The sequence below is a fragment of the Hylobates moloch genome, unplaced genomic scaffold, assembly GCF_009828535.3.
Source record: "Hylobates moloch isolate HMO894 unplaced genomic scaffold, HMol_V3 SCAFFOLD_1, whole genome shotgun sequence".
NCBI lineage: Eukaryota > Metazoa > Chordata > Mammalia > Primates > Hylobatidae > Hylobates > Hylobates moloch.
The window spans coordinates 237,964,087-237,989,875 of NW_026652276.1; the positions used below are offsets into that span (position 1 = coordinate 237,964,087).

General features: G+C 49.5%; 1 protein-coding gene across 3 annotated transcripts in view; it reads right to left on the bottom strand.

The window, feature by feature from the left end:
* Positions 1 to 7,994: 7,994 nt before the first annotated feature.
* PTPRN2 (protein tyrosine phosphatase receptor type N2) overlaps positions 7,995 to 25,789 on the bottom strand; it is a 901,057-nt gene continuing 883,262 nt past the window's right edge. For all 3 annotated transcript variants that reach the window (XM_032753238.2, XM_058428604.1, XM_032753237.2), the window contains 2 exons: positions 18,030 to 18,103; positions 7,995 to 9,734 (listed from right to left, as the gene is read on the bottom strand). In XM_032753238.2, the coding sequence (XP_032609129.1) occupies positions 9,663 to 9,734; positions 18,030 to 18,103 (146 nt within the window). In that variant the 3' untranslated portion in view covers positions 7,995 to 9,662. The remainder of the gene's footprint in view (positions 9,735 to 18,029; positions 18,104 to 25,789) is intronic.

The following is a 25,789-nucleotide window of genomic DNA, read 5'->3' on the forward strand; positions in this document are numbered from 1 at the left end:
CACCGTATTCCATGGTATATATGTACACACTTTCTTTATTCAGTCTACCGTCGATGGGCATTTACGTTGATTCCATGTCTCTGCTACTGTGAATAGTTCTGTAATGAACATATGTGTGCATGTGTCTTTATGGTTGAACAATTTTTATTCTTTTGGGTATTTACCAGTAGTGGGATTGCTGGGTCAAATGGTAGTTCTGTTTTTAGGTCTTTGAGGAATCTCCGTATTGCTTTCTACAATGGTTGAACCTAATTTACACTCCTACCAGCAATGTGTAAGTGTTCCCTTTTCTCCACAGCCTCGCCAGCATCTGTTGTTTTTTGAGTTTTTAATAATAACCATTCTGACTGGTGTGAGATGGTGTCTCATTGTGATTTTGAGTTGCATTTCTCTGATTAGTGATATTGAGCATTTTTTTTATATGCCTATTGGCCACATGTATGTCTCCTTTTGAAAAGTGTCTGTTCATGTCCTTTGCCCACTTTTTAATGCAGTTATTTTTTGCTTGTATGTTTAAGAGCCTTGTAGATTCTGGATATTAGACCTTTGTCAGATGTATATTTTGTAAATATTTTCTCCCCTTCCGTAGGTTGTCTGTTTACTCTGTTGATGGTTTCTTTTGCTGTGCAGAAGCTCTTTAGTTTAATTAGGTCCCATTTGTCAATTTTTGCCTTTGTTGCAATTGCTTTTAGCATTTTTGTCATGAAATCTTTGCCAGTTTCTATGTTCAAAATGGTATTTCCTAGGTTATCTTCCAGGAATTTTATAATTTTAGGTTTTACATTTAGGTCTTTAATCCATCTCGAGTTAATTTTTGTATGTGGTATAAAGAAGAGGTCAAGTTTCAATCTTCTGCGTATGGCCAGCCTGCTATCCCAGCACCATTTATTGATTAGGGAGCCCATTTTCTGTTGCTTGTTTTTGTCAGCTTTGTCAAAGATCAGATGGCTGTTGGTGTGTGGCTTTATTTCTGGGTTCTCTATTCTGTTCCATTGGGTCTATGTGTCTGTTTTTGCACCAGTACCATGCTATTTTGGTTACTGTAGCCTTGTAGTATAGTTTGAAGTCTGGCAATGTGATTCCTCCAGTTTTGTTCTTTTTGGTTAGAATTGCCTTGGCTGTTCAGGCTCTTTTTTTGGTTCAATGTGAACTTTAGAATAGTTTTTTCTACTTCTGTGAAGAATGTCATTGGTAGTTTGATAGGAATAGCACTGAACCTGTAACTTGCCTTGGGCAGTATGGCCATTTTAATGATATCGATTCTTCTATTCATGAGCATGGAATGATTTTCCATTTCTTTGTGTCATCTCTGATTTCTTTGAGTAGTGTTGTGTAATTCTCATTGTAGAGATCTTTTACCTCTCTGGTTAGCTGTATTCCTAGATATTTTATTCTTTTTGTGGCAATTGTGAATGGGATTGCATTCTTGATTTGGCTCATGGCTTGGGTGCTGTTAGTGTATAGAAATGCCACTGATTTTTTGCCTTTTATTTACCTTGCCTGATTGCTTTGTTGGCCCAAATTTAGTTAAGCTCTTCAACCTTCTCCTAGTCCCACCTGTGACCTTCTTTGTAAAATCCAATTTTAGCAAAGAACCATGTTAAGTCAGTTTAGCAAGAGCTGTTCCTCCACCCATCCTTGATATCTGGTCACCCTCAATATCTGATCGGGTCCCTCATCCTTTACCACCTCCCAGGTGATGTCGGTCACCCTGGCCCGCCTGCAGCAAGAACTCTGTTAGGTGGGTTTAGCCAGAATCTCCTGACCGTGACATTTCCTCTTAGTAACGCTCCATCCACTCACCCTTACCCTGCTTTTTGGTTATGGATCCGCAACCTCCTGTGCTGTGTTTGGAGCTGAGCCAGCCTCCCTTCCCCACGGCAAGGCCCCATTGTCATGGCCCCTACACCTATTGTGTTGGTCCCGAATAAAGTCTTCCTTACTGTGCTTTTAACAGGTGTCATTGAATAATTTTTTCTTTAACAGTCATGGTGTTGTGATCCGACAGAATCAGATTCACCATGGGACCCCTGGGCCCTTATCCAGAACCCTAAGTGTACACCTTTGAAGCTTTGTCTTCACTCCTGACTGAGTGGGATCCATTGGTGAGTCAGACTCTTGAACCAAATGTCTACTGGAGGTAGTCAGGACAGATTTAGATTCTTCAGGTTTGAATATCTCTCTGAGGCTGGGTGAGTCTCAGGCTTCTTTAGGAAGGTAACTGTGGGGCTGGAAGTAACTTCCTCCTGGCTCTCTTTCCTGAGTGGGGATTTTTTTTTTCTCATTCCCTGAGCTGGAAGTACCTTCTTCCTGGCTCTTTCCTGAGTGGGGATTTTTCTTTCATTCCCTGGTCTGGAAGTCCTTCCTCCTGTCTCTTTCTTTCCTGAGTGGGGATTTGTCTCTCATTCCCTGGACTGGAAGTCCTTCCTCCTGTCTCTCTTTCTTGAGTGGGGATTTGTCTCTCATTCCCTGGACTGGAAGTCCTTCCTACTGTCTCTCTCTTTCCTGAGTAGGGATTTGTCTTTTATTCCCTGGTCTGGAAGTCCTTCCTCCTGTCTCTCTCTTTCCTGAGTTGGGATTTGTCTCTCATTCCCTGGACTGAAGTCCTTCCTCCTGTCTCTCTTTCCTGAGTAGGGATTTGTCTCTCATTCCCTGGGCTGGAAGTACGTTCCTCCTGGCTCTCTGTGAGGCGCCCCTCTTCTCTCTGTTGTCTGTTTTCTACCAGCTCCTGCTTCTCCCATGGGGACTTCTCTGTCACCTGGAATCCCTCTTCCCGCAGCCCAGCTGACTCTGAGCTCTGCTAACTCTGTCCACCTCTGCCAGGCCCTTTCCTCTCCCTCCCTACTCCAGCCCCTCACCCACTTGAACTCTAGACTCCTAGTGGGGTCTAAAGGGATCCACTGGGGGCTCAAGGGACTCAAGAGTGTCTTGAAAATTCCACTTGAGGCAGAAAAGAGGAAAAAGAAACTCTTTGGAACTGGGCAAGTGAAAAATCTCAAAGGCCTTCTCCACAAATATTGGTAAATAGCTGTATCCCTTATTAAGTAGGTATCCTCAACTTGTTCCATTTTCATCAGTAACACAATTTGTATAAAAATATTAAGTGGAGCCGGGCGCGGTGGCTCACGCTTGTAATCCCAGCAATTTGGGAGGCCGAGGCGGGCAGATCACGAGGTCAGGAGATCGAGACCACGGTGAAACCCCGTCTCTACTAAAAATACAAAAAAATTAGCCGGGCGTGGTGGCGGGCGCCTGTAGTCCCAGCTACTCGGAGAGGCTGAGGCAGGAGAATGGCGTGAACCCAGGAGGCGGAGCTTGCAGTGAGCTGAGATCGCGCCACTGCGCTCCAGCCTGGGCGACAGAGCGAGACTCTGTCTCAAAAAAAAAATAAAAATAAAAATAAAAATAAAAAATTAAGTGGAGATAAACCAGTGAGTTTGTATGTATTAGTCTGTTTTACTGCCTCATGACTAAAATTTGGAAAAATTAAAAGATCTGCTTGCATCCGTCTGTACATGTAAGTGTGGATCTATAGATATATGTTATGTGTATGGGATATTTTTCTATCTCTGGGTGATGCTGCCAACATATAGAAAAGAGCTCTATTTGATTAGCTTAAAATAAGCACTATATAAAGCATTATCTCAGAAAATAGAAACAAACTTAATTGCCCTTTAGCTCATGTGACTTGAGTAATTCTTTAAAAATAAACTAGTTTTACAATTACTGATAAAAATAAAAATATCTTCAAAATTGTCAGCATTAAATATAATACAGACATACAATTTTGTCTGCTTTTGCTGGACAGGTTTGTGTTGTCTCTGTTAGATGTTTAAGGCCATAAAATTATAAATCCAACCATACAGTGGAATGCATAGTAAAAATAAATTGCTTAATTGCTTGACGCATGTCAGTTGTGAAAGGAAAAAAAAGAGGCTGTAAAAGTGTTGTGAAAATCTTATCTTGTGTGGTGAAAACTGACTGAAAATGGTAACTTCACTTATAAGGTTTTATGAAAAATTAGTTTTAGTTGTACATTGATGCAAAAGTAGAATTTGGTCTTATCTGTTAAAATGACAAATTTTTCTTGGAGTATTGTCTGAGAATATGAAGGAGTTTCCTTGTCTTTTAAGTAATTGACCTAGGAAACAAATATTTTGTGTTTTATCAAGATAATTTCTTGTGTTTCATATTGTCTTTTATTAGGTCTTTGATTACTTAAGAAAAGCAAATCTTCTAAATATTAAAAGAACTCAGTTCTTGTTTACAACTATGTTACCTTCTGTATTTGCCTTTATTTTATCGCTTTGATTAATCAATATCATATTTAATAAAGTGTTTTAAACTTTTTGACATTTTGTACAAACTTCCCAAAATCAAATTCTAAGTTAAGTCTTTGTGACCGCAAATTAACTTTGGGATTTTCCAGTTGGGCCCTTGGAAGGACAAAAGATGTGTCTCTCACCTTGTAATAGAGTAATATTAAACAATTATTCTTATTTTATATGTTAAATTATATAGGAAGCATTTCCAAATAAATCTTCTGTGAGTTATATTTATGGGTATGTTATTAATATGAGTGTTCCAAAAACTGTATGAGATTTCTAGAAATCTAATGTGTTATCAGTCAAAATTTTGGTTATATTAAAATGTTGTATACTACACAAATAACCAAATTTCCTTGCCAATCACATCATTATTAAAATAAACTCTCATCAGATTTTTAACCATGATTAAGTCTCTGTAATTCATAGACAGCTATTCTTTTATTTTAATTCTTCTCTAAAAGCATTTGCCATTAGTTACAGTCCAAGATTCCTTTTTCTTCAAAAAATCATGGAAACTACTCTGACAAGCACTCTGAAACACTGGTTTCTGACAAGTTTAAGACGCCACTGGGCTGGGTAAGAATTTCCAGAACTCTAATGAAGAAACCAATGAGTTCATAAAATTGCTAACTAAGATCAAGCAGGACAGAATTAATTACATGGGACTAAATACACCGATGAGGATATTTTAGAATGATTTTTTGCTGGAAACATTGGTGGTTCTTTAAATTTTTTGTATTAATTGATTTAAATGTTTTGTTTTAATTAAGATTTTTTAACCTTATCTCTAGTTTACAGAAGTTCAGTATAGTTTTGTGAATAAAAACTGAAACAATTACTTTTTCTACTTACCTGATCCATCCAGAATTCAGAAGCTGTGAGTATTCTTATTTTTGTGGCAATATAGTTATTTGCAAAAGTTCAGTAAGAATCTGTTGTCCTTGTACTAAGCCATGACTAGAAATGCTGGTTATATTACCAAGGCTTTGACTGGTATGTCATATTTTCAGGTATGACTAGACAACTTTAAGAAACTGAGGTTGACTTTATGGGGCCAGTAAAGCCCCCACAGGAAAAGCTTCCCCGTTTCCAGTTTTACAGGTGGTAAGGGATGTCACTTCTTGGCAGGCCCAGGAAACAGGATATTTTGGGAACCTTGAGAAGAGAGAATTCGCCCAAATCTATAGGTGCTACACATACAGCCTGAAGCAAGGCCTTGGTGTGGCTTCACAGCCTCAAGAGTCTTTACCGGTCCAATCTGAGACTCTTTATCAAAAGTTCCAGCAAAGCAAACTGTAAAAAGCCTGTCAATCACTATTCTTGCTGCAGTGATACAAATAATCAAGACAAGTTTATGAGACTAAACTTATTTTGCAAACAAATCAGTCTAACTTTGCTTATTTTGTTTAGAAATGAAGGTGATTTGAGAGAGAAAAATTATGTTTCAGGAGAAAACTATAGTGCATCCACTGTTAGATTCTGGCCTCTTTGAGGTTTTGCTACCTACCTGCAATCTGAAATGGATCCTGAATTCTTCTTGTTCCCTCCAACATCTGACTACGACTTTCCAAATATTATTTCCCATTTTCTTCCATTCTTCAAATTTGGAGTTGTTGCCTTTTTCCTGAAGCCTTGTAAGCTGGAGCTGGACGACTTGATATAAACCTCAGCAGCTCATATGGACAACTTTCATGGTATCTAAACTGCCAACCAGGGAGCCTGTGGTTTACGACGGCCTGCTCCCCTCCAGCGGAGATGCATCAGCCCGAACCAGGGGGCCTGTCATTTACGACGGCCTGCTCCCCTCCAGCCGGAGATGCACCAGCCCGAACCAGGGAGCCTGTCGTTTACGACGGCCTGCTCCCCTCCAGCCAGAGATGCATCAGCCCAGCAGCTAGAAAGCTTCTGGACTGGCTGCCCTCTGGGCTCAGAATTGGAGTTCATAGTTTGTTCCAACTATTTTTATTTTTGTAGAAACAAAATTCCCCTCACTAAAGGCCTGATGCCTCACACTATCCAGCTGAAATCCTCCACTGCCAAGCCCCAGCTGGTGACTCTGCCAGTCCTTACTGAACAAAAGGCAACAAAACAAGAACGGGAACTTATATTTTTCAAAGGAAAGAAGAGAACAAAGGTGCAAAGATTCTCTGCTTGACCAACCTTTAGTCGGGCTTCGGAACCTTCTTCTAGGCTGGTCTGTGCACGTCCCTGTAAAATGACATTTTCAGCAAAGAATCCTGCAAAGTCAGTTTAGCAAGAGCCATCCCCCCCCCCAGTTCTTGATATCTGATCACCGTGATATTTTTTCACCCTCGATATCTGATCGGGTCCCTCATCCTCCACCATCCCCGGGTGATGGCAGTCACCCTGGCCTGCCTTCAGCAAGAACCCTGTTAGGTGGGTTTAGCCAGAATCCCCTGACCCTGAGGCTTCCTTTTGGTAACTCTCCATCCACTCACCCCAGCCCGCTCCTTGGCTGGGAAGCCCCGCTGCCCGTGTGGTGTTTGGAGCTGAGCCCTGCTAGGGTTTGAGTATTGGATTCTGCAAACCTCATGTTGAAATCTGGAGTTAGGGCCTAATGGGAGGTTTTTGGGTCATGGGGGTGGATACTTCATGAATAGATTAATGCTCTGGGGTGGGGGACAAGTTCTTACTCTGGCAGTTCCCATGAAAGCTGGTTGTTAAAAAGAGCCTGGCCCTCCCTCCATGCCATCGCCTGCTTCCTCTCTCTCCATCTGAGCTCTGCACACACACGGCACTGGCGTCATGCTTCTTATACAGCCTGCAGAGCGGGAGCCAAAAACCTCGTTTCTTTATAAATTGCCCAGCCTCAGGTGTTCCTTCATAGCAATGTGAAATGGACGGAGACGAGCCCAGTCTCTCTCCCCCACTGCAAAATCCCCTGGCACTGTCCCTGTACCAACTGCACTGGTCCTGAATCAAGTCTTCCTTCCTATGCATTAACAAATATCAGTCAATATTTGTTTCTTCAACACCAAGCCCCTCTAGCTGGAGGGCACTGCTTGGGAGTTACCTGATTTTGGGACGAGCCCACTCTGCTGTCCTCGGTCTCTCACTGTTGCCAGCGGAGATAGCTGAGCGCAGGACGGAAGGTTGGTTGCTGCACCACGCCCCGGAGTGCCTGCCTCTTTGGTTACAGTTTGAATATTCCCGCTGCATTTTCCTGCCAGGTGGAGGGGTGTGATTGTGTGGCTGGTGGGAGCGAGGTCTCCCTTCCCACCAAGGACAGAAGGACAGTCCTTAGATGGACTCGGAGCGCTAGGTGAGAGACATTATGAGGCTCACTGGGTCAGGGCCCGTTGTTAGCATCTAGGACTGAGAATGGGGAGGAAGGGGGCATCTTCCACCCCAGGGTGCCCAATCCAGTTGGTGCCAGTGCACGGAGGGGCATGGAGGGCGTGTGTGGCATGGATGCGATCTGTGGCTCCTTACTGAGACTGTTTAATCCTGTTTTAAAGTTGAAACCTCAGTGACACCCTGGCCCTTAGTACACATCTAATGCTGCAGATAAAGTAGCAACATGACCTAGAGGTCTAGGAAACGCCCACGCTTTGTTTCAGCATCTGAATACGTGTCCAGTTGCTTAGGAAACAACAAGACGGACGGAAACAATTGTTCCTCCTCTCCAAATAAAGACCACCTGAATGTGAAATCAGAAGTTTAATATGACACAATTAAATAGATTTGTATATCTCACACCGGAGGTTTCTCTTCAAACATAAGGAGTTAGAAATTACAAGTAAGCATATGCTTCCTATATTCAGATAAATTCATTTCTATTAATTAAATTCCAGATAGAGAGAAGTAATTTTGGAAAAGAAATGATAGCTATATTAAAGCAGATATTCATTACAATACCATGTAGAGACATAAGCAATATTTTGGCATCATTCTGTCCGCTCAGTAGGCCGCGTTCCCTCTGGTACGGCCTTTGGAGGGTACGATCTATCTAAGACGGAGGAACGCTGTGGGAAGGGCGGGATGGACGTGCGTTTTCTACGCTTAACCCCACACAGGAAATCTGCAGCCCACACAGCTGCCTCTGCGCCACCTTCCATGTGATCGTCCTGGGTTTAATGAAGTGACTTGTCCTATTTCTGGGGTAGGGGGTAATGGCGAATCTGATACTCAAATGTTATTTTGTCAAATCCGAATCATCTCTACGTGCTTAGGTTTACATGATGTCAAAACACGTGGTTCATTAAGTGATCCCGGGAAGAGGGGCTGGGCCGGTCGGCTGGTTTCTCACTTCCCTTCCAGGCTCTAAGCAGTGCGTGTAGGTGGCCCTGATCTCCTCTCCCGGGAGGGAAATGCTCGCAGCCCTCTCCGGGTCTCCTTGTGTCTCCTCCTCTCCCGGGAGGGAAATGTCCCCTCTCTGGGGCCCCATAGGTCCGGGATGTGCCTGGAGGAGCCAGCGGGGGCCTGGCAGGGTTCATGTGCTCCTGGGGACCCTCATAGCTTGCTCAATGCCCAGATTTGTTTTTCCTGGTTCTGGTTATCTCACAGGTAAGCATTCATGGGGGCACCTGTTTCCATAATGTAGAAATCAATATTTTAACATTAAAAACACATCTCAATGTTGGGGTCCATCTGTAACTTTGCAAAGGTGAGGTCAGGGGAGTACCAGCCTCAAGTGGGCACTACCCATGGTGTGGACAAGTGTCTGCCCCCAGGGAGCCCCTGAATCACTCTGCTTGGGGTGACAGGTGTGGCTGACGGGGCCGTCCATGGTGCCCAGGGCAGTGTTGATAGAGATGCAGCGAGGAGCTGTGATTGTCTCACTTGCCCCGAAGCTGCAGGACGTTCGGTTCTGTTCCCGCGGCTTCTCCCAATGATAAACTGTCTCAAAGAGAAATGCCAAATGTGCCTTGTGTGCCGGGCGGCCTCGCTGAGTGCTGCCAGCTTCCCCGGCCACTCCTGCACAGTGGATCCACCCTCTTGAAAGCGGCAGATGACAAGCACACTCTTCCTGCAAACCACCTTGAACGTACTGGCTACTGCATCGTTAACACAACATTACTTGCAACTAAGAATGTGAATGGGTGCTTTAAGAAAAAGAATTTTTTTTTAAGCAAGTGAAAATCGATGAACCGATTCCCCTCCACCCATAACTGGATTTTTCCACAAATCTGTCTTTATTATTGTTTGATTAAACAAAAATACACTTTTAACTGCTAAACTGCGCTGACTACGGGAGAGCTAAGAGCCCTATCACTATGCAGTTATAATAGAAGACACGCAATTGAAGTCAGATCACGATTCCTGACAACATCCGTGGGGTGGGGGCTCCCCCAAGGCCCCCGAGGCTGCCGCTCACTGGGGAAGGGCCTTGAGGATGGCGTTCACCTCCTCAGCCACAGCTGTCAGCGCGAACTCAAACTGCTCCTGCAGGCGAGAAACGAGAGAAGTGACAATGAGAGCGGCGTCCTCCCCCACTCCTGCCACAGCGTCGGCTCCCTGCAAATGAGAGCGGCGTCCCCGCTTCCCAACGCAGCGTCAGCTCCCCGGACCATTTCGCAGAAAGAAATTGTTTAGCAAAAAAAAGCGAAAGGCTCAGATTTCCTTAGAAAGGACAGTGTACCCTTCGGTTTGGGAGATGCAACAGTGACACACGTTGGAGCTTCTCTCGCACTAGGAAGCCTCATCTTTCCCCCTGCGGGGAGAAGCTGCCCACAGAAGCAGCGAGAAGGAAACGGTTCCTGCGTCCTGCCCTGTCCTTCTGACCCTACGACTACACGATTCCTCCTCACAGCCGCCCGCCTTGGTGGACGGTGTGAGGGGCAGGTGCAGACACTAGAAAGGCGTGGCCATTACAACTCACAACGAAGGCCCGCTTGGGCGTTTCCCGTCCTCGGAAGAGTGGTGTTATCATCGCTTTTGAAATCCACCTGCTACTCAGACCAAACCCATTCCCTTCCACATGCTGAGAAACCTCCCCTCGTCCACACCCCTCCTGGCTCAGGGCATGTGCGCATCCACAGCCACTCAGGCAGGCACACCCGAGGGGCACCCCTCCCTCCACGGACAGCCTGCCAAGAGCATCCACTGGGCGTGAGGGACGGGTTCACGATGCCAGGACTATTCGCTCCTCCGAAGACCAGGGCTTAGCGCCGAAGAGTGTATCTGCCTCCCCTCCCACAGATGAGGTGGATAAATGCTCATTTCCTCTTGCTCTTCAGTTTCCACCTCAAAACACTGCTATGGAGAACTCGAAAGCAGGCCAGCAGCACTCCAGCTACAGCTGAGAACGCGTGGACGGGAACAACACCGTTACCCAGCTAACAACTAACAACTTCTGGAAGGAAAGCCCTGTCGACGGCTCCAATACTTGATCATTTAAGGAACAGGGTAGCCCCAAACCAAAAATGATGATTAATTTCCAGTTTTGAATGTTTAGTGCGTAACAGAAACATGGAAAATCTCTTGAACCAAGACATCAGAAAGTCAAAATAATGTGATGCTCATTTTGAGACAAAAGACAATTTCTCCTTTCATATTCCTCCGCCCTGATGCTGACGGAATGGTCTGCTGGACTTTACCCGTCTTTGATAGTGTGGCCATGTGGCCTCTTAGTGGACGTTGTTAGAACCTGTTATTAAAGGAGTCAACTGAGCCTGGCGGCCACGTCAGGGTGGGAGCCGGGGAGATGCGTCTGCCTGCGCCCCCTCCCTCTCCCCTCTGCACTGCCAGAGGGCACCTTTCTGCTCCTCGAAATCTCAGGTTGGGCTGTGCCAGGAAGGTCCGCAAACGTTCTGTCTAAATGCTGACTCCTGCCCCTCCCACACCAAGTGTGTTCAATGAAGGTGCTGTTTAGGGGATCTAGGCTAAATACACAACAGCCATCCAGACCATTTCTTCCCCAGTGCTGGGCTGCCAGTGCCCTGAGGCTCTATGAGGGCTTGGAAATGCCAAAAATTAAGCATGGCTTTTTGGGAAGTGAAATGCAAGTGTCATCTATCTATTTACATCTTCCAACCCACTGGAAATCTAGCCTGAGAAATGACCTTTAAAGGGAAGAATAGAGAAGCGCTGCCACGCCGCAGCCCGGTCATGCAGTGGAGGCTGGAAAGCACTCCACCCCCAGGGCCGGGTGCTAATCCCGCAGAGCTGCCCGGCGGCCTCTCACGCAGCCACTTGCGGCATCCAGCAGGAAAGCCCAATATCCACGCTACGGGGGAGGGGACGGGCAGGGGGAACTCCACCAGGGTCTGGATCAGAACTGTTTCCAACACTGCACAGTCACGGGACAGAGCAGCAGGAAGGGAACCGGGCCACAGAGACAGGTGCTGTACTCACTGGCCATGTTTGGCAATTGTTACCGCACTGTTTGGCTCAAAGGAGAAGCAGCTCCGCCGGGCGTGTGTGCTGGTGTGTGCCGAGCACCTTACTCAGAGCCCACTGGGCCCTGTGGGCGTCAGTTGGCAGGAGGAGGGGGCGCTTCCCAGAGGGGTGCTGTGAGCCTCAGAGCTGGCGTTTGAGGGGACAGAGGCTTGTGGATCATCTTGTCCTTTATCATGAAGTGTCAGCTGCGTGCAGCGTCGGGATGCAGCACCCATGCTCTGTGGGTCCTCGAAGGTCTGTGGCCATGTTCTGAGCAGAATCCACTGAGCAAGTATCACCTAGACTCACACTCTGGATCCTGAGTAGGCTGGGTACACCCCAGCATTTGGAGAACTTTTATGATAGGAGTTTATTTCAAAGGAGTAAAATACAATAGCAATAGATGACCAGATGACCATCTTAGCCTAAACTGCATCTCAGTGCCAGCAGTCCGAGCAGGAGGAGGGCAAAGCCTCCTGGGTTTGCAAAGACAGGACATTTGAGAGGCCGAGTCAGGACATTCTAAGCAAGAAAGCATTTTTGAACACATACTAAAATAAAATTTGAGGCCTGCCGGAGAAAGATCCCACGGCTTCTTCCAGTGGAACTGCACCCCGTGGAGAAGTGGCTGAGTTGGGACAGCCGAGCCAGGCTCAGGCCAGGTCAGGCTGTCTGGTCACCACCCCGGGTCCACGCTGGACAGAGAGTGGGAACACCCCTTCTCAGGCTGTCCTGGGACTATCACGGGGTGCCCACATAGCTGGTGGAGGGATGGAGGCTGCAGGAGCTGCCGTGGCTCTCAGAGACCTGCTGCTGGGGTCAGCCAGGGCTGGAAGCCGTGGAGCTTTGCGGAGGCTGCTTGGATTTCTATTTGTGCTTATGTTTATATTTGTAATCTTTCAGGTGTAAACAAAGGCCTGGGTGGAGATGTACAAATAGGAACCTTAAAGGGGGCCTCGGTGAGCGTGTCTCTGAGCCACCTGTGCCCTCCAGGAGGCTGCACACACGCCTGCGGGGCGGCTTCCCCCAGCACCTCTCAAAAAGGGGTGAGGACGACACACCTTCCTGTGTCTGTCACCTTCAGCTTCTCTTTTCACAAAAGTAGACCAGCTCCAAGCCACACCGTGAGAGTTGAGCCCTGCCCAAGTTAGGGACTAGGCATTGTGTGTGGGTACACCGGGGCGGAGGGACAGAGACGGAGAGATGGAGAGAGATGGGAGACAGATGGAGAGAGATGGAGAGAGGTGGAGAGAGACGGAGAGAGGTGGAGAGAGGTGGAGAGAGACGGAGAGAGGTGGAGAGAGGCGGAGAGAGGTGGAGAGAGACGGAGAGAGGTGGAGAGAGGTGGAGAGAGATGGAGAGAGGCGCAGAGAGGTGGAGAGAGATGGAGAGAGGCGGAGACAGAGAGAGACGGAGAGAGGTGGAGAGAGGTGGAGAGAGATGGAGAGAGACGGAGAGAGGTGGAGAGAGGCAGAGAGAGGCGGAGAGAGATGGAGAGAGGTGGACAGAGGCGGAGAGAGGCGGAGAGAGGTGGAGAGAGGTGGAGAGAGGTGGAGAGAGGCAGAGAGAGGTGGAGACAGACGGAGAGCTACGGAAATGAACAGTTTCAATGGCACGGGAGGCCTTGGGAGAAGTGAGCTGCGGGCCTGGGGCTGATGTGTGAGCGTGGACTGCGCTACGCGTGACAGAAACCGTGTCTGTCACTCCGGTGCTGTGCTGGGTTGGGAAGATAGGAGCATGTCTGGGCCATGCCCTGCTTCGGGGACCGAGGACAACACTGGGTACGTCTGAGGAGGAGGCTGAGGTCAGGCTTTAGGACAAGGGGCTGGTGCAGAAGAAAATGGGGAAGGAAGAAACTAAAATGCAGACGCGAGACGGCAGGTTGGGGAGAGCGACCCACGGGCAGCACCTGGACATGCGCGGGGCCTCCCATCCGGTGAGGAGGGGGCGGGGCCTCCCATTCCATGAGGAGGGCGTGGGGCTTCTCGGGTGTGGGACACACTCATCACTGGCTCTACTTCTGGAACTGACAAATGTAAAAGAGGAGACGCCATTGTGGGCAGGAAAGTGTTAAGGTCCTTGGTTAAATGGGAAACTCTTGAGACGTGTGGAGGGAAGGAAGGGAAGAACCCATTATCTACCACAGAGGCACAGACGGCAGAGAGGGGTGATTTCAGCCTTGTCTGGCATCCCTCGTGTCTGCTGAGGGTGTGTGCACACGGGAATGTGTATGGGTGTGTGTGCGTGCATGCAGCTGTGTGTGGATGTGCACCGTGTGTGGGTGTGTAGGTGTGTGTGGGTGTGTGCAGCGGTGCAGGTGTGCATGGGTGTGTACAGGTGGGTGTGTAGATGTGCGTGGGGGTGTGCACAGCTGTGCAGGTGTGTGGGTGTGCAGTGTCCATGACTGTGTGTGTGGGTGTGCACTGTGTGTACAGCTGTGGAGGTGTGTGGGTGTGCACAGTGTGCATGGCTGTGTGTGGGTGTGCACCCCGTGGATGGGTGTGTAGGTGTGTGTGGGGTGTATGCATGGGTGTGTGCAGGTGTGTGGGTGTGTGCAGTGTGTGTGGCTGTGTGGTGTTTGTGGATGTCTCTGGGGGTATGTGCAATGTGTGGGTGTGCACAGTGTCCGTGGCTGTGTGTAGGTTTGCACTGTGTGCAGGTGTGTGGGTGTGCACAGTGTGCGTGGCTGTGTGTGGGTGTGCACCACGTGTGTGGTGTGTAGGTGTGTGGGTGTGTGCCTGGGTGTGTGCATGGGGGATGCACAGTATGTGTGGTGTGCACTGCGTGAGTGGGTGTGTAGGGGTGTGTAGGTGTGTGTGGATGTATGCATGGGTGTGTGCAGGTGTGTGGGTGTGCAGTATCCCTGGCTGCGTGTGGGTGCACACTGTGTGCAGGTATGTGGGTGTGCGCAGTGTGTGTGGCTGAGTGAGTGTGCCGCCTCTCTGGCAGCTCGTGTGGTGCCAAATCCTGAGCTGCTGTTCAGCCTCTGGGTGCCTGGACTTTTCTTCTAAAATGATGGAGTTTGTGGTCGGGGACTGAGTTGCCAAATGCTCAGGTGGGCGCTGGTGAAATATTTTCTATTCGACCCAAATTCCAGGGAGGAAACAGCTCTCGTGACAGTAAATCTTTTTTACCACAACGATGATGTTTTGCTGTCAGGGCCTGTGGTCATCCTGGTCGTGGTCTCCGGGCGCTCACCATCGATGGCTTGCTCTTGTCTTCAGTTCCGAACCAGGCGATGTGACTTCCTCCGTTCAAAGGAGCTGCAGGCGCCTCCTCTTGGCTTTGTAGAAGCAAGCACTCAGATTGGACAGCAGCATTTTGCCCAGATAATTTTTCTATCTTTGTGAAATTGAACTTCTAGGGGAAGTTTGGTCTCAGGGGTGATGTTGGGTAGTGCAGTCACGGATTAAGATGTGATGGTGACTTTCCCATGGTTCCCACTTCCTTATACCTTGAAGTTCCAGGAGCTGAATTTATGGGCACGCTCCAAGACGGCTCCTGAACACGCACCCTAAGGAAGAGGGTGCACTCCTCTGGACGCCCAGTCCAAGAAGGAAGCAGCTAGGAAGCTGACTCTGTTATCTGGAGTGCAGAAAATGGAGCTTCGGGTCACCAAGCGATCTGGGCAACAGGGCTGGGGTGTGTATGTGTTATCATCTTTCTATTTATTTATTTATATTTAAGTTCTGGGATACATGTGCAGGGGGGGCAGGTTTGTTACATAGGTAAACGTGTGCCATGGTGGTTTGCCGCACCCATGAATCCATCACCGAGGAATGAAGCTCCGCATGCATTGGCTATCCATCCTGATGCTCTCCCTCCCCCTTCCCCACTGACAGGCCCCAGTGTATGCTGTTCCCCTCACAGTGTCCATGTGTTCTCATTGTTCAGCTCTCATTTATAAGTGACAACAGGTGGTGTTTGGTTTTCTGTTCCTGCGTTAGTTTGCTGAGGATAATGGCTTCCAGCCCCATCCATGTCCCTGTAAAGGACATGATCTCATTCCTTTTTCATGGCTGCATAGTATTCCATAGTATATATGTACCACATTTTCTTTATCCAGTATATCATTGATGGGCATTTGGGTTGGTTCCATGTCTTTGCTGTCATCTTGCCATTTAAAAATGGAGTAGAACGCAATACTTGGCATGTAATGATTGTGACTGTGGCTTCCTATTTCTCTGATGAGTCCCAAAGCACCTCACTTCACAAAGGGTCTTGGGACCACCATTGCACACCTCAGCCATCTGTGTGCCAGGAAGGGCTTGTTCTGGCACACAGGATACACACAGTGGAGGCTTGGGGGTTTGCTCCTTGCGATTTTTTTCACTTTTGGCAAGAAGATACCCCTTGCGATGATTTTGCCCAGACCCATCCTAAAGCCGGTGTGTGTTCTGGGCGAACTCACCCGCCTGGAGGGAGAGGCTGCCTGAGAGGCAGGCAGCGGCGTGAGGAGGAAACTAGTTTGAATTTAGATTTCCTGGGGCTTATCCCAGAGTGGGCCTCGCTTGGAGTCACGATCACAACTGAGGTGGCTCTCGCTGACCGTTCCTGGTTATGTGTGCCCCGTTCTCCCAGCCTCCATGGCCTCCTGTCCAATTCAGAGCCACCTGAAGCTCCCGGTATGCAGGGCCAGCCAGAAGGTGATGCGTGCCTGCCTTGACAAGGCCACCTCTTTTCCTGCTAGGCAGCCAGCCCAGGAGGATGGTCAGTGTGGCAAGATGGACCCTTCCATGGATGGACACTTCCATGGCACGAAACCTGGAACTCCTTGGTACAGAGAGGCCAGACACACGTCAACCTCACATCCAGTTCCTGTTGAGCCAAAGCTCACCAGAACTTTTTTGTTCTGACGGCTGTTGCTGCTGGAACAGCAGTTGTCCCGTGTCACCTCCTCTCTCGACAGCCTCACAACACGTGCCGCACAACACGTGCCTCACAACACGTGCCGAAGGAAAGACAGACGTGCGCACAGTCCCAGCTTCTCCCCGTGGAACACTCAGTAACCACACAGGGAAAAATCATCACCCAGCCATGCAGAAACCTCCAGACACACGCATCAGTGGGTGTGGATGTGCTGCTCCCTCGTGAGGGACATTCCTGCCCCCTGCCCTGACCATGGGGGACGTGGGACACACCTAGACAAGAGACGTTGCACAAAGACAGAGCAAGGCCGCTGGTGCTCTAGAAGACCTCACGGCCGTGAAGTGTCCCGGACAGCAGAGGAGCCATGATGCCTCTTGCATGGCTGCCCTGGGAGTGTCCTGCTCCAGGGGAAGCTCCCTGCTGGGGTGCAGAGGGCGTTGCCGGGCTAGGCCTGTCGGTCAGTCGGTGGTTTGCATCGGAAGCTCCCTGGTGGGGCACGGAGGGCATTGCTGGGCCTGTCGGTCGGCGGTTTGTGTCGGTGCTGACTTCCTGGGTTTGGTCACTGTGCTGTGGTTATGTGAGGTGTTCACATTTGGGGAAACTGGGTGGAGGGTTGGTGGATTATTTCTGCATTTTATTTTATTTTTTGCTCAGGAGGCTGAGGTAGAGAATCGCTTGAACCTGGGAGGTGGAGGTTGCAGTGAGCTGAGATCGTGCCACTGCACTCCAGCCTGGGTGACAGAGTGAGACTCTGTCTCAGAAAACAACAACAACAACAACAACAAACAAACAACAACAACAAAAACCAAATGAAATATAACGTCCCAAGACTTACAAAGAACTTTCACAAAATCACATGATGGTCCTACCAGTTGCACAGAGAGGGCGAAATGAAATGGAGGAGCAGAGAGGCCAAAGGCACACCAACCCCAGCCTCAGGGCCAGAGAGACCAGACACACGCCAACCTCACGTCCAGTTCTTGTTGAGCCAAAGCTCACCAGAATTTTTTTTGTTGTGACCCGTGTTGCTACAAACTGGGCCTCTTCAGCACGCGTGAGAGATTTTGGGTGCTCGAGGATGCTGTGCCCTGGGGGCCTTCACAAAGCTCAGGTCCCAGAGAGGCCGGGCAGCGCTCAGTGAGCTCACAACATCCTCCTGAGGGGTTCTGGGATTTATCGTCAATCTCTTTCTACAAAAATGCAGGGTTCTTCCCCCACCCCCAAATCTAGTGAATGGAAAGAGTCGTGAATCGAGTTCCTAGGACTTGAGATGTGGCTGCATCTGGAGGTGTTGCAGGAAACACCAGTGGACCTTTGGGGGCCCAGATGTGACCCCGCCCACGCAAGACCAGCACGGACGAGGCCGGTCAGAGCAGAGCAATCGGTGTGCGGCTCACAGTAAACCAGGCCCTCCCCGTGCTCCTCTCAGGAACACAGCCGCAGAGAGGCACCTTTAACGGGTCTGCGTCCCGGAGGAGAGACTGACAGTACCTTCGTCTGGACCATGCCGGGTCTCTGGTCCCTCAAGTGCTCCAGGGTCGCTGCGATATCAATCTCTTTAGCACCTGCAACAAACCACAAATTGGGCTGAGTTCAGAGCACAAGATAATCCATGCCACATCTGTCAATCTCCTGCTAGCCACGTTCCCTCTGGGCTGAGAGGCCAATTGAAAATTATTACGCTCATCCCTCAGCAGGCTGGCAGGCGGCTGCAATTTCAGTGTTCATATGGAAGACGAAGGCAGGGGCAGCTTTCATTAGCATTAATTCCAGAAAGCTGGGCTGAAAAATTGTTATAAGATGCTCATACAGATACTTACCAACAGCAGGCCATCACCACCAGAAACCAAAGCTGTACTGGTTTTCCAACAGCAGGCCATCGCCACCAGAAACCAAAGCTGTACTGGTTTTCTTTTCTTTCTTTTTTTTTTTTGTGACACTTCAGGGAATGTAGTACATCATAGGGAGCCATGATGTAACTTTGATTGCATAGGATTACTTTTTTATTTAAAGAAATAAAAAATCAGATTAATTTAGATTAATGGACTCAACCTTAATATTGGCTTTTAACTGTAGAGTTTCCTGCTTTTTAAACTCGAATGTTCCACGTTTTGGGACTGGGTAAAGGTAGCCTGTGGCTACTCCCAGCTCGGTGGTTCACCAAAAGCTCCACCCTCCTGTAGACAGCACTGATCTCACGGCAGGTGATGCCGGCTGCACTCAAATCACGCTACTTAAGTTTTAAATTTTAAGCTAATAATTAATTCAGCACATATTCTTGTTTTTCCATTTTGCTGGGTTCTTTAGTAGACAGATAATGAGCAGGACAGGGTCCCGACCTCTCCAGCGTGTTGCAATTGAGAGGGGCAGACAGGACATGGCCGCCAGGGTGAGAAACACGGAGAGGTGTGGGACGAGGAGCAGGAGGCAGCTCCGAAGCGGGTCAGAATCCCACAGGGAAACCCGCATGGGTGCCAAGCACTTCATGTCACTTCTACCGAACATGGTGAACTGAGAACGGGGGTCACCCGAGTCGCAGATGAGGAAATAGAGACACAGCCAACGGATGTCCAAGCCACAGAGAGGAGGAAGCCGCAGCCATTGGAACCCCAACTACCGCGGGCAGGACGGCGCCGGCCGAGGACCTGAGGAGGCCCGGGTGGCCCAGAGTCAGGTGGGCTCTGAGCCTTTCTCTCCGGCCGCAGCCTGAGTGCACACCACATTCCTCACCCAGCGAATCAGGAGAGAAGCTTTAAAATTCCTAAGGTTCCTCAATTTCCTTTCCCTGTGGTTCTGCGGCTTCATGGGGTGGCAACTAAGAAGCCAGTGGGGGCTCAGGCTCCAGAGGATCATCCCAGCAGGGTAGCAGGTGCCTGTGAAGCACCTCCAAGTCAGAACTGCGGGCAGCCAGGAGGGAAAGGCAGGGGTGGTGGGGAGGCCACGTGTTGGAACCAAATGTCACGTTTGCATGAAGGGAGAACAAAGCAGGCGGTGTAGAGAATCTGGCTGTCAGGACAGCCCCACAGCGGCTCCACCAGGGAGGCCGGGCACGAGATGACCACCCCACCCACCCCACCTGGCCGGTGGGTCTCCCCAACTTTGAGCACAGAAGGTGGAGATACTGGCATTTCCCGGCAGGAACAGGGCTCGTGGTGATGGGAGTCACTGTCGAGGCTAAGCTGGCTGTCCCTCCAGCTCCCATCCCCTGGCTAAAGGACCCCGTTCTCCTGGCAGGGAACACCATGAGGGCCACCACCTTTGAAGCCAGAGCCTCTGCAGGCAGAAAAAGGAGGCTCTCTTTTGGGGAGCCACTGCGAGCTCGGCCACCAGGGAACGAGCTGGCAGCTCACATGGGTGGAAGGCGGGGTCAGAGGCACGGGTTTGCTTAATTGCTCCTCTTTGGGTCTCCAAAGGCCTCAAAAACCGACAAGGCCACAGTAAATACAATCTTGTTTTAAAAGAAATCCATAAATTTAAAACCGCCTGACACAAACGGGTGGGTTTGTTAAATGGCAGAGAGGAAGGGAGGAAGCCGAAGGACCCCTCCTGCGGCCACGACTGTGGCAGCCGAGGAAGCCGCTTCCTCTCTCCCTCCTCCCTCGGGCACTCGGTGCCTGCATAGCAGAGTCACGGCAGAAACGACGCAGGGGAACTGGCCTCTCTGAGACAAGCTTGTCTTATGAAAGTCGAGTCCTGCACGGAGAGCGCCAGGTTAGTCTCAGTGCCACTGCACACACGTTCGTGCTTGAGCCAAAAAAACTCCTCAGAAGCGCCCACAATGTCTGTTGCACCCGTGACTGTACCTTTGGTAGGAGCTGTGGCTTCTGGACACGTTGTCCCCAGAAGTTTGCTGCAATTTAAATGTGAAAAATACCACAACTGTAGGCAGAAGGATAAATAAGCTGCAATTCACAGCATCTTCCAAGCATCTCAAGTAGGTATAGAGGCTCAAGCTAAACACAGACCCCAGATGGGGCTCACCCAAAGGAAGGCCACTGGCCACCATGCACCCCACAGACACTGTGCACCCCACACACTCCACTGTCATCACACACCCCACTGCCACCACACACCCCACAGCCACCACACACCCCATGGGCACCACGCACCCTATAGCCACCATGCACCCCACAGCCACCACACACCCTACAGCCAGCACACATCCCATGAGCACCATGCACCCCACAGCCAGCACGCACCCCACAGCTACCATGCACCCCACGGGCACTGTGCAGCCCATGGGCACTATGCACCCCACAGCCACCACGCAACCCACAGCTGGCACACACCCCATGACCACCACACACTCCACGGCCACCACATACCCTACAAGAACCATGCACTCTATGGCCACTGCACACCCTGTGGCCACTAACCACACATCCCACGGCCACCGCGCACCCCACATTCTGCTTGATTGGCTCTTTAGAAATCATCCAGAAGAAATGGCACGACGTTTGCTGTTTAATTACCACGTGTAAAAAACAATAACATAACTAAATAGCTTCCCGGTAAAAATAACACAGAGTATTTCTATGTACAAGGAAACCTGCCCTCTCATTTAGAAGGGAAATCATTGTGCAAAGCGGCTGGCCGTGTGAAAACAGCTCAGAAACGGGGAAATGTACAGGCTCCATCTAACACTGGGTCTCGTAACTCCTCACACACACCAGCTGCTGACCTCAGCGAGACGCTGAGCTGGACCGTGTGGGGAGGGGACGGACGGGCCGAGGTGCAGGACCAGGGAGGCTCTGTGTGCTGGGGCCTCACACTCACATTTAGAGCACGCTGTTTGTCTTCGGTCGTACGCTGCTGGGTTTGGAAACCAGGTTCTAATACACAAAATGTATTACAACCAGTCTTGTATAATTAAAAACGTAAGATGTCTATTGGCTTTTAAGAAATTGTCCCAGCACCAAAAAAGGTGAGTTAAAGGCAGGAGCGCTGGGGTTGCCGACAGACGTCGAGTTGTGTCAGGTGACGCGGGGAAGCTCGGCCTACAGAGCTGAGGTGTGGGTTTCCGCTCTGCACGCCTATGCTGGGCCTGGCGGGGAAGCTGGGTTGGCCAGCCTCACCTCTGGAGGGGCTTTCCTCCCGTTTCCAGGGTCCAGTGAGATGACGCATGATTACGTGCAATTTACAAAACACATTTGATGCTCAGGCGACCTCACAGATCTCGTGAGCAAACTCTTCTGGGAGAGAGTGAAATCCAATCAGTTACGTTTTCTGAAGCTTCCAGGCACCACGACAGCAGCGGCTTCCACAGGGACCCCTCAGCTTTCCGTCTCAGGAGTCATGAACCCAGGAGAAGCAGGTGTGGTGTAAATATCTGACTCAAGAGACAGGGAGCCCTCGGCCCTCCTGAGTCATCACGCTGAGGGTTCATCTGGGACACAGAGTTAACACCTCTCTCCGTTAGGTGGCTTAGGGTACTTGCTTTTAGTCCCTGAAACTTCTTTTTTAAAACGACTTTCAACAGCAATGTCGTCTGAAGGGCTGTGTGTATGATGGTGCTAGTGTGGAATCCTGGGAGACTGTCCCTCACTGGCAATCGCCCTCCTGAATTCTGGCCAGAGCCATGAAGCCGTCAGGAGCTGTAGCAGGTGTGGGCGAGGAAGGGTCCCTCCCTCCGCATGCACTGATCCCTGGAGATGACCATTGCTGGCGGCTGTCTCCCAGAGTGGCGGCGTCGTCCTCAGATAAAATGCGATGTAAAGTCTCTCTTATTTCATGACATCGTGGCTCCCTCTCAGGCTGTGGTGTGTGAGGAAAAGTGAAAAAGGGGAAGGAGAAAGCCTCTTCAGGTTATCCCCGGACAACATGGGGAGAACTGGGCTGAAATACAGAACGACACGGGAGCATGCCTCCGATCGCAGTCAGCCTGAGACCACAACTGAAGAGCGGAGGCAACAGAGTTAACGCTTAAAAGGTGTGCAGCACCACATTAGGTCCATAATGGATGTATTCGTAAAATCAATTGTCTGCTGTGGATGGCTCCTCTTCTCGCATGCCAGAATTAAGAATAATTCCTTACTTGAAGTGTGGCGGAGAGAGAAGCTTTCATAGAACACATGCATGAGATCTTTCATAAGGGACAGACCCTGGACAGCCAGGCTCAGGCCAGGCGCCACATCCTGCCCGCTCTCGTGCCCTCCTGAGCATGGGTGCCGCCAGGCTGGGCAGGGGCACAACGCTGGCATTGATAAAGCACCTGCTGGGTGGGCAGGGTGGGATAGGGTGGGCGTGTGTCCCCCTTCACTTGATAAAAGGCTTTTCTTAGTGTCAAAGGATTCATTTAATGCCTCCACTGCATAGAAAACTCCCTCTAGTGCATTTAAAATAGAATTCTCTCTTGAAAAATCCAATTTTGCTGATAAGGTGAAGGAGCAGCTAATGAAAGTTAAATTCCAGGTAAACAGAAAGGCCCAGTGGTGTGACACTCACATTGAAAAGCCTGCAAACAATCGAGGAGTCAGAGCACGCACAAAGAAAATCCAGATGGAAGGAAAGAAAGGAACCTTAACGATGTCTACTGGGGACAGAGCGTGGGGTCCACGGAGAAGTTCCAGGCGTTTTCCACCTAAGAAGCATCATGGTGATTCAAACACCAGGGAAATGAATGGACTCAGTGGAGACTCTTCCTGCTACTTGACCAGGTTTAATTTGAGTTGTCCATGTCGGGAATCTACAGGGAAGTGACGTAGGCTGCCATCCTGTTCAGCACCCCAGTGTGGCGGGCGCCCCAGTGTGGTGAGTGCCCCAGTGTGGTGGGCGCCCCAGTGTGGTGAGCGCCGGCTGAGTCAGTTTGGGTTGGGCTGCACCCTCGTGCCTGGGACACCCAGGAAGACCAACCTCTCTTGTGTTAGTGGACCGGGGAGGGAGCCACAGACAGCGGGCTCTGCGTGCTCCGCTGGCACCCGAATGGCCACTGGGTACCATCCTGTGCCCAGCTCAGCAAATGTAAATCGCTCTCATCGTTATTTTCTAATTCACTCAGGGCTCATTGGGTTAAAAGTTTATACATTGGTTAAATACATTTGTAAGACAACAGAGGGCTTTTTTTTTAGCTTTAGATAAAAAATGTTAACCATTAAACAAAAGCCATTAAAAGAATATTAGTATTAAAATATTAAAACTATCTGTCACAACGAAGAATCCATTTGAAGTTAAGGAAAACCAAGCAAATATGCCACCGGCGTCTCTTCACAAGGCTTGTTTGATTTCTCCTGGACTCCGGCTCTCGGCTGACCGAGCCGTGTGATTCAGCTCGTGGCTCTGGACCACATCCTCTCAGTAAACAGTGAACACGGACGGATGGGGTGGGCCGGGAGGGCCATCGTCACCGTCTCCCGACCGTCATTCTTCCGCGTGGCTTCCAGCAGCCTGTTCATGGATAACGACTGCATGAGCGCAGGTAAGTTTTATTACAATTTTACTCAGAGGTTTTGCAAACTGCAGGGATGCAATGTATTCTTTTTTTCTTGAAAGTAAAAACGACAATGTGTGCCAAGTGTTCAATAGATAGAGGCCTTTACTTGCAGGAGAAAATTTTCTCAACTCTACCTTCTGGAAGAACTGAAGAAAAGCTTGGTCCTAACTAAATGCATTCGAATACATGATGAATGGTGATTATTACGAATCCAGATAAGGAACGAAGTGGAATAGTTCCCGTGCCCCAGGAGCGCAGAGCTCCTCACTCACCCAGGCTGCGATGTTTCTGCTTTGTCTGGAGCTCACGCTGTGGGAGGACTGAGCTCTGAAGGGCACAGACACCCCATCTTTCTAGCTCTCCATGTCAGCCGAGGTGACCCCAGCACTGGACTGGGTGCAGAGGTCAAGCTAGAGCCCCTCACGTCTGGCAGAGCAAAACTTGGCTCCAGGTAACTGTGGCCGGGGATGCTCTGGGTGCCCCACAAAGTTCAAGCCCTCCCCACACCGGGGTCTGAGGGATGCCACTTGGCACTGACTGCACACTACACGCATGCAGATACACGTACATGGGTACACAGGCATGCACACACCACACAACACTCACCCACACTCACATCATACATACGCACATGCACACACACACAGGCATGCACACACTGCACAACACACACACCCACACTTACATCATACATACGCACATGCACACACACACAGGCATGCACATACTACACAACACACACCCACACTCATGTCATACATATGCACATGCAAACACACATGTATACACACAGGCATGCACACACCACACAACACACACACCCACACTCATGTCATACATACACACATGCCCACACACATATATACATAGGCATGCACACACCAAACACTCACATCCACACTCACGTCATACATACGTACATGCACACACACGTATACACACAGGCAGGCACACAGCACACAACACACACACCCACACTCACGTCATACATACATGCACACACACGTATACACACAGGCCTGCACACACCAAACACACACCCACACTCACATCATACATACACACATGCACACATGCACACACACATGTATACACACAGGCAGGCACACACCACACACCACACACACCCACACTCACGTCATACATATGCACGTGCACACACATGCATGCACACACCCAAACACACAACCCACACTCATGTCATACATACGCACATGCACGCACACACGTATACACACAGGAATGCACACACCACACAACACAAACCCACACTCATGTCGTACATGCACACACACATATACACACAGGCATGCACACACAACACACACACCCACACTCACGTCATACATACGCACATGCACACACACAGGTATACACACAGGCATGCACACACCACACAACACTCACACCCACACTCACGTCATACATACACAGATGCACACACATATATACACACAGGCATGCACACACCACGCAACACTTGCATCCACCCTCACATCATAAATATGTACATGCACACACATACACATTCATGCACACATCCAAACACACACACCCCACAAGTCATACATATGCACATGCACACACACACATGCATGCGCACATCCAAACATGCACATCCCACACTCACGTGTCATATACACACATGCCCACACACATATACACATGTGTGCACATGCCCACACTACACTCACACTCCACACTCGTCATACGCACATGCACACACACACATACACACACACACCCACAACATGCACATCCCACACTCACATCATATATATGCACACACACAAATATACACACAGGCATGCACACACTCACA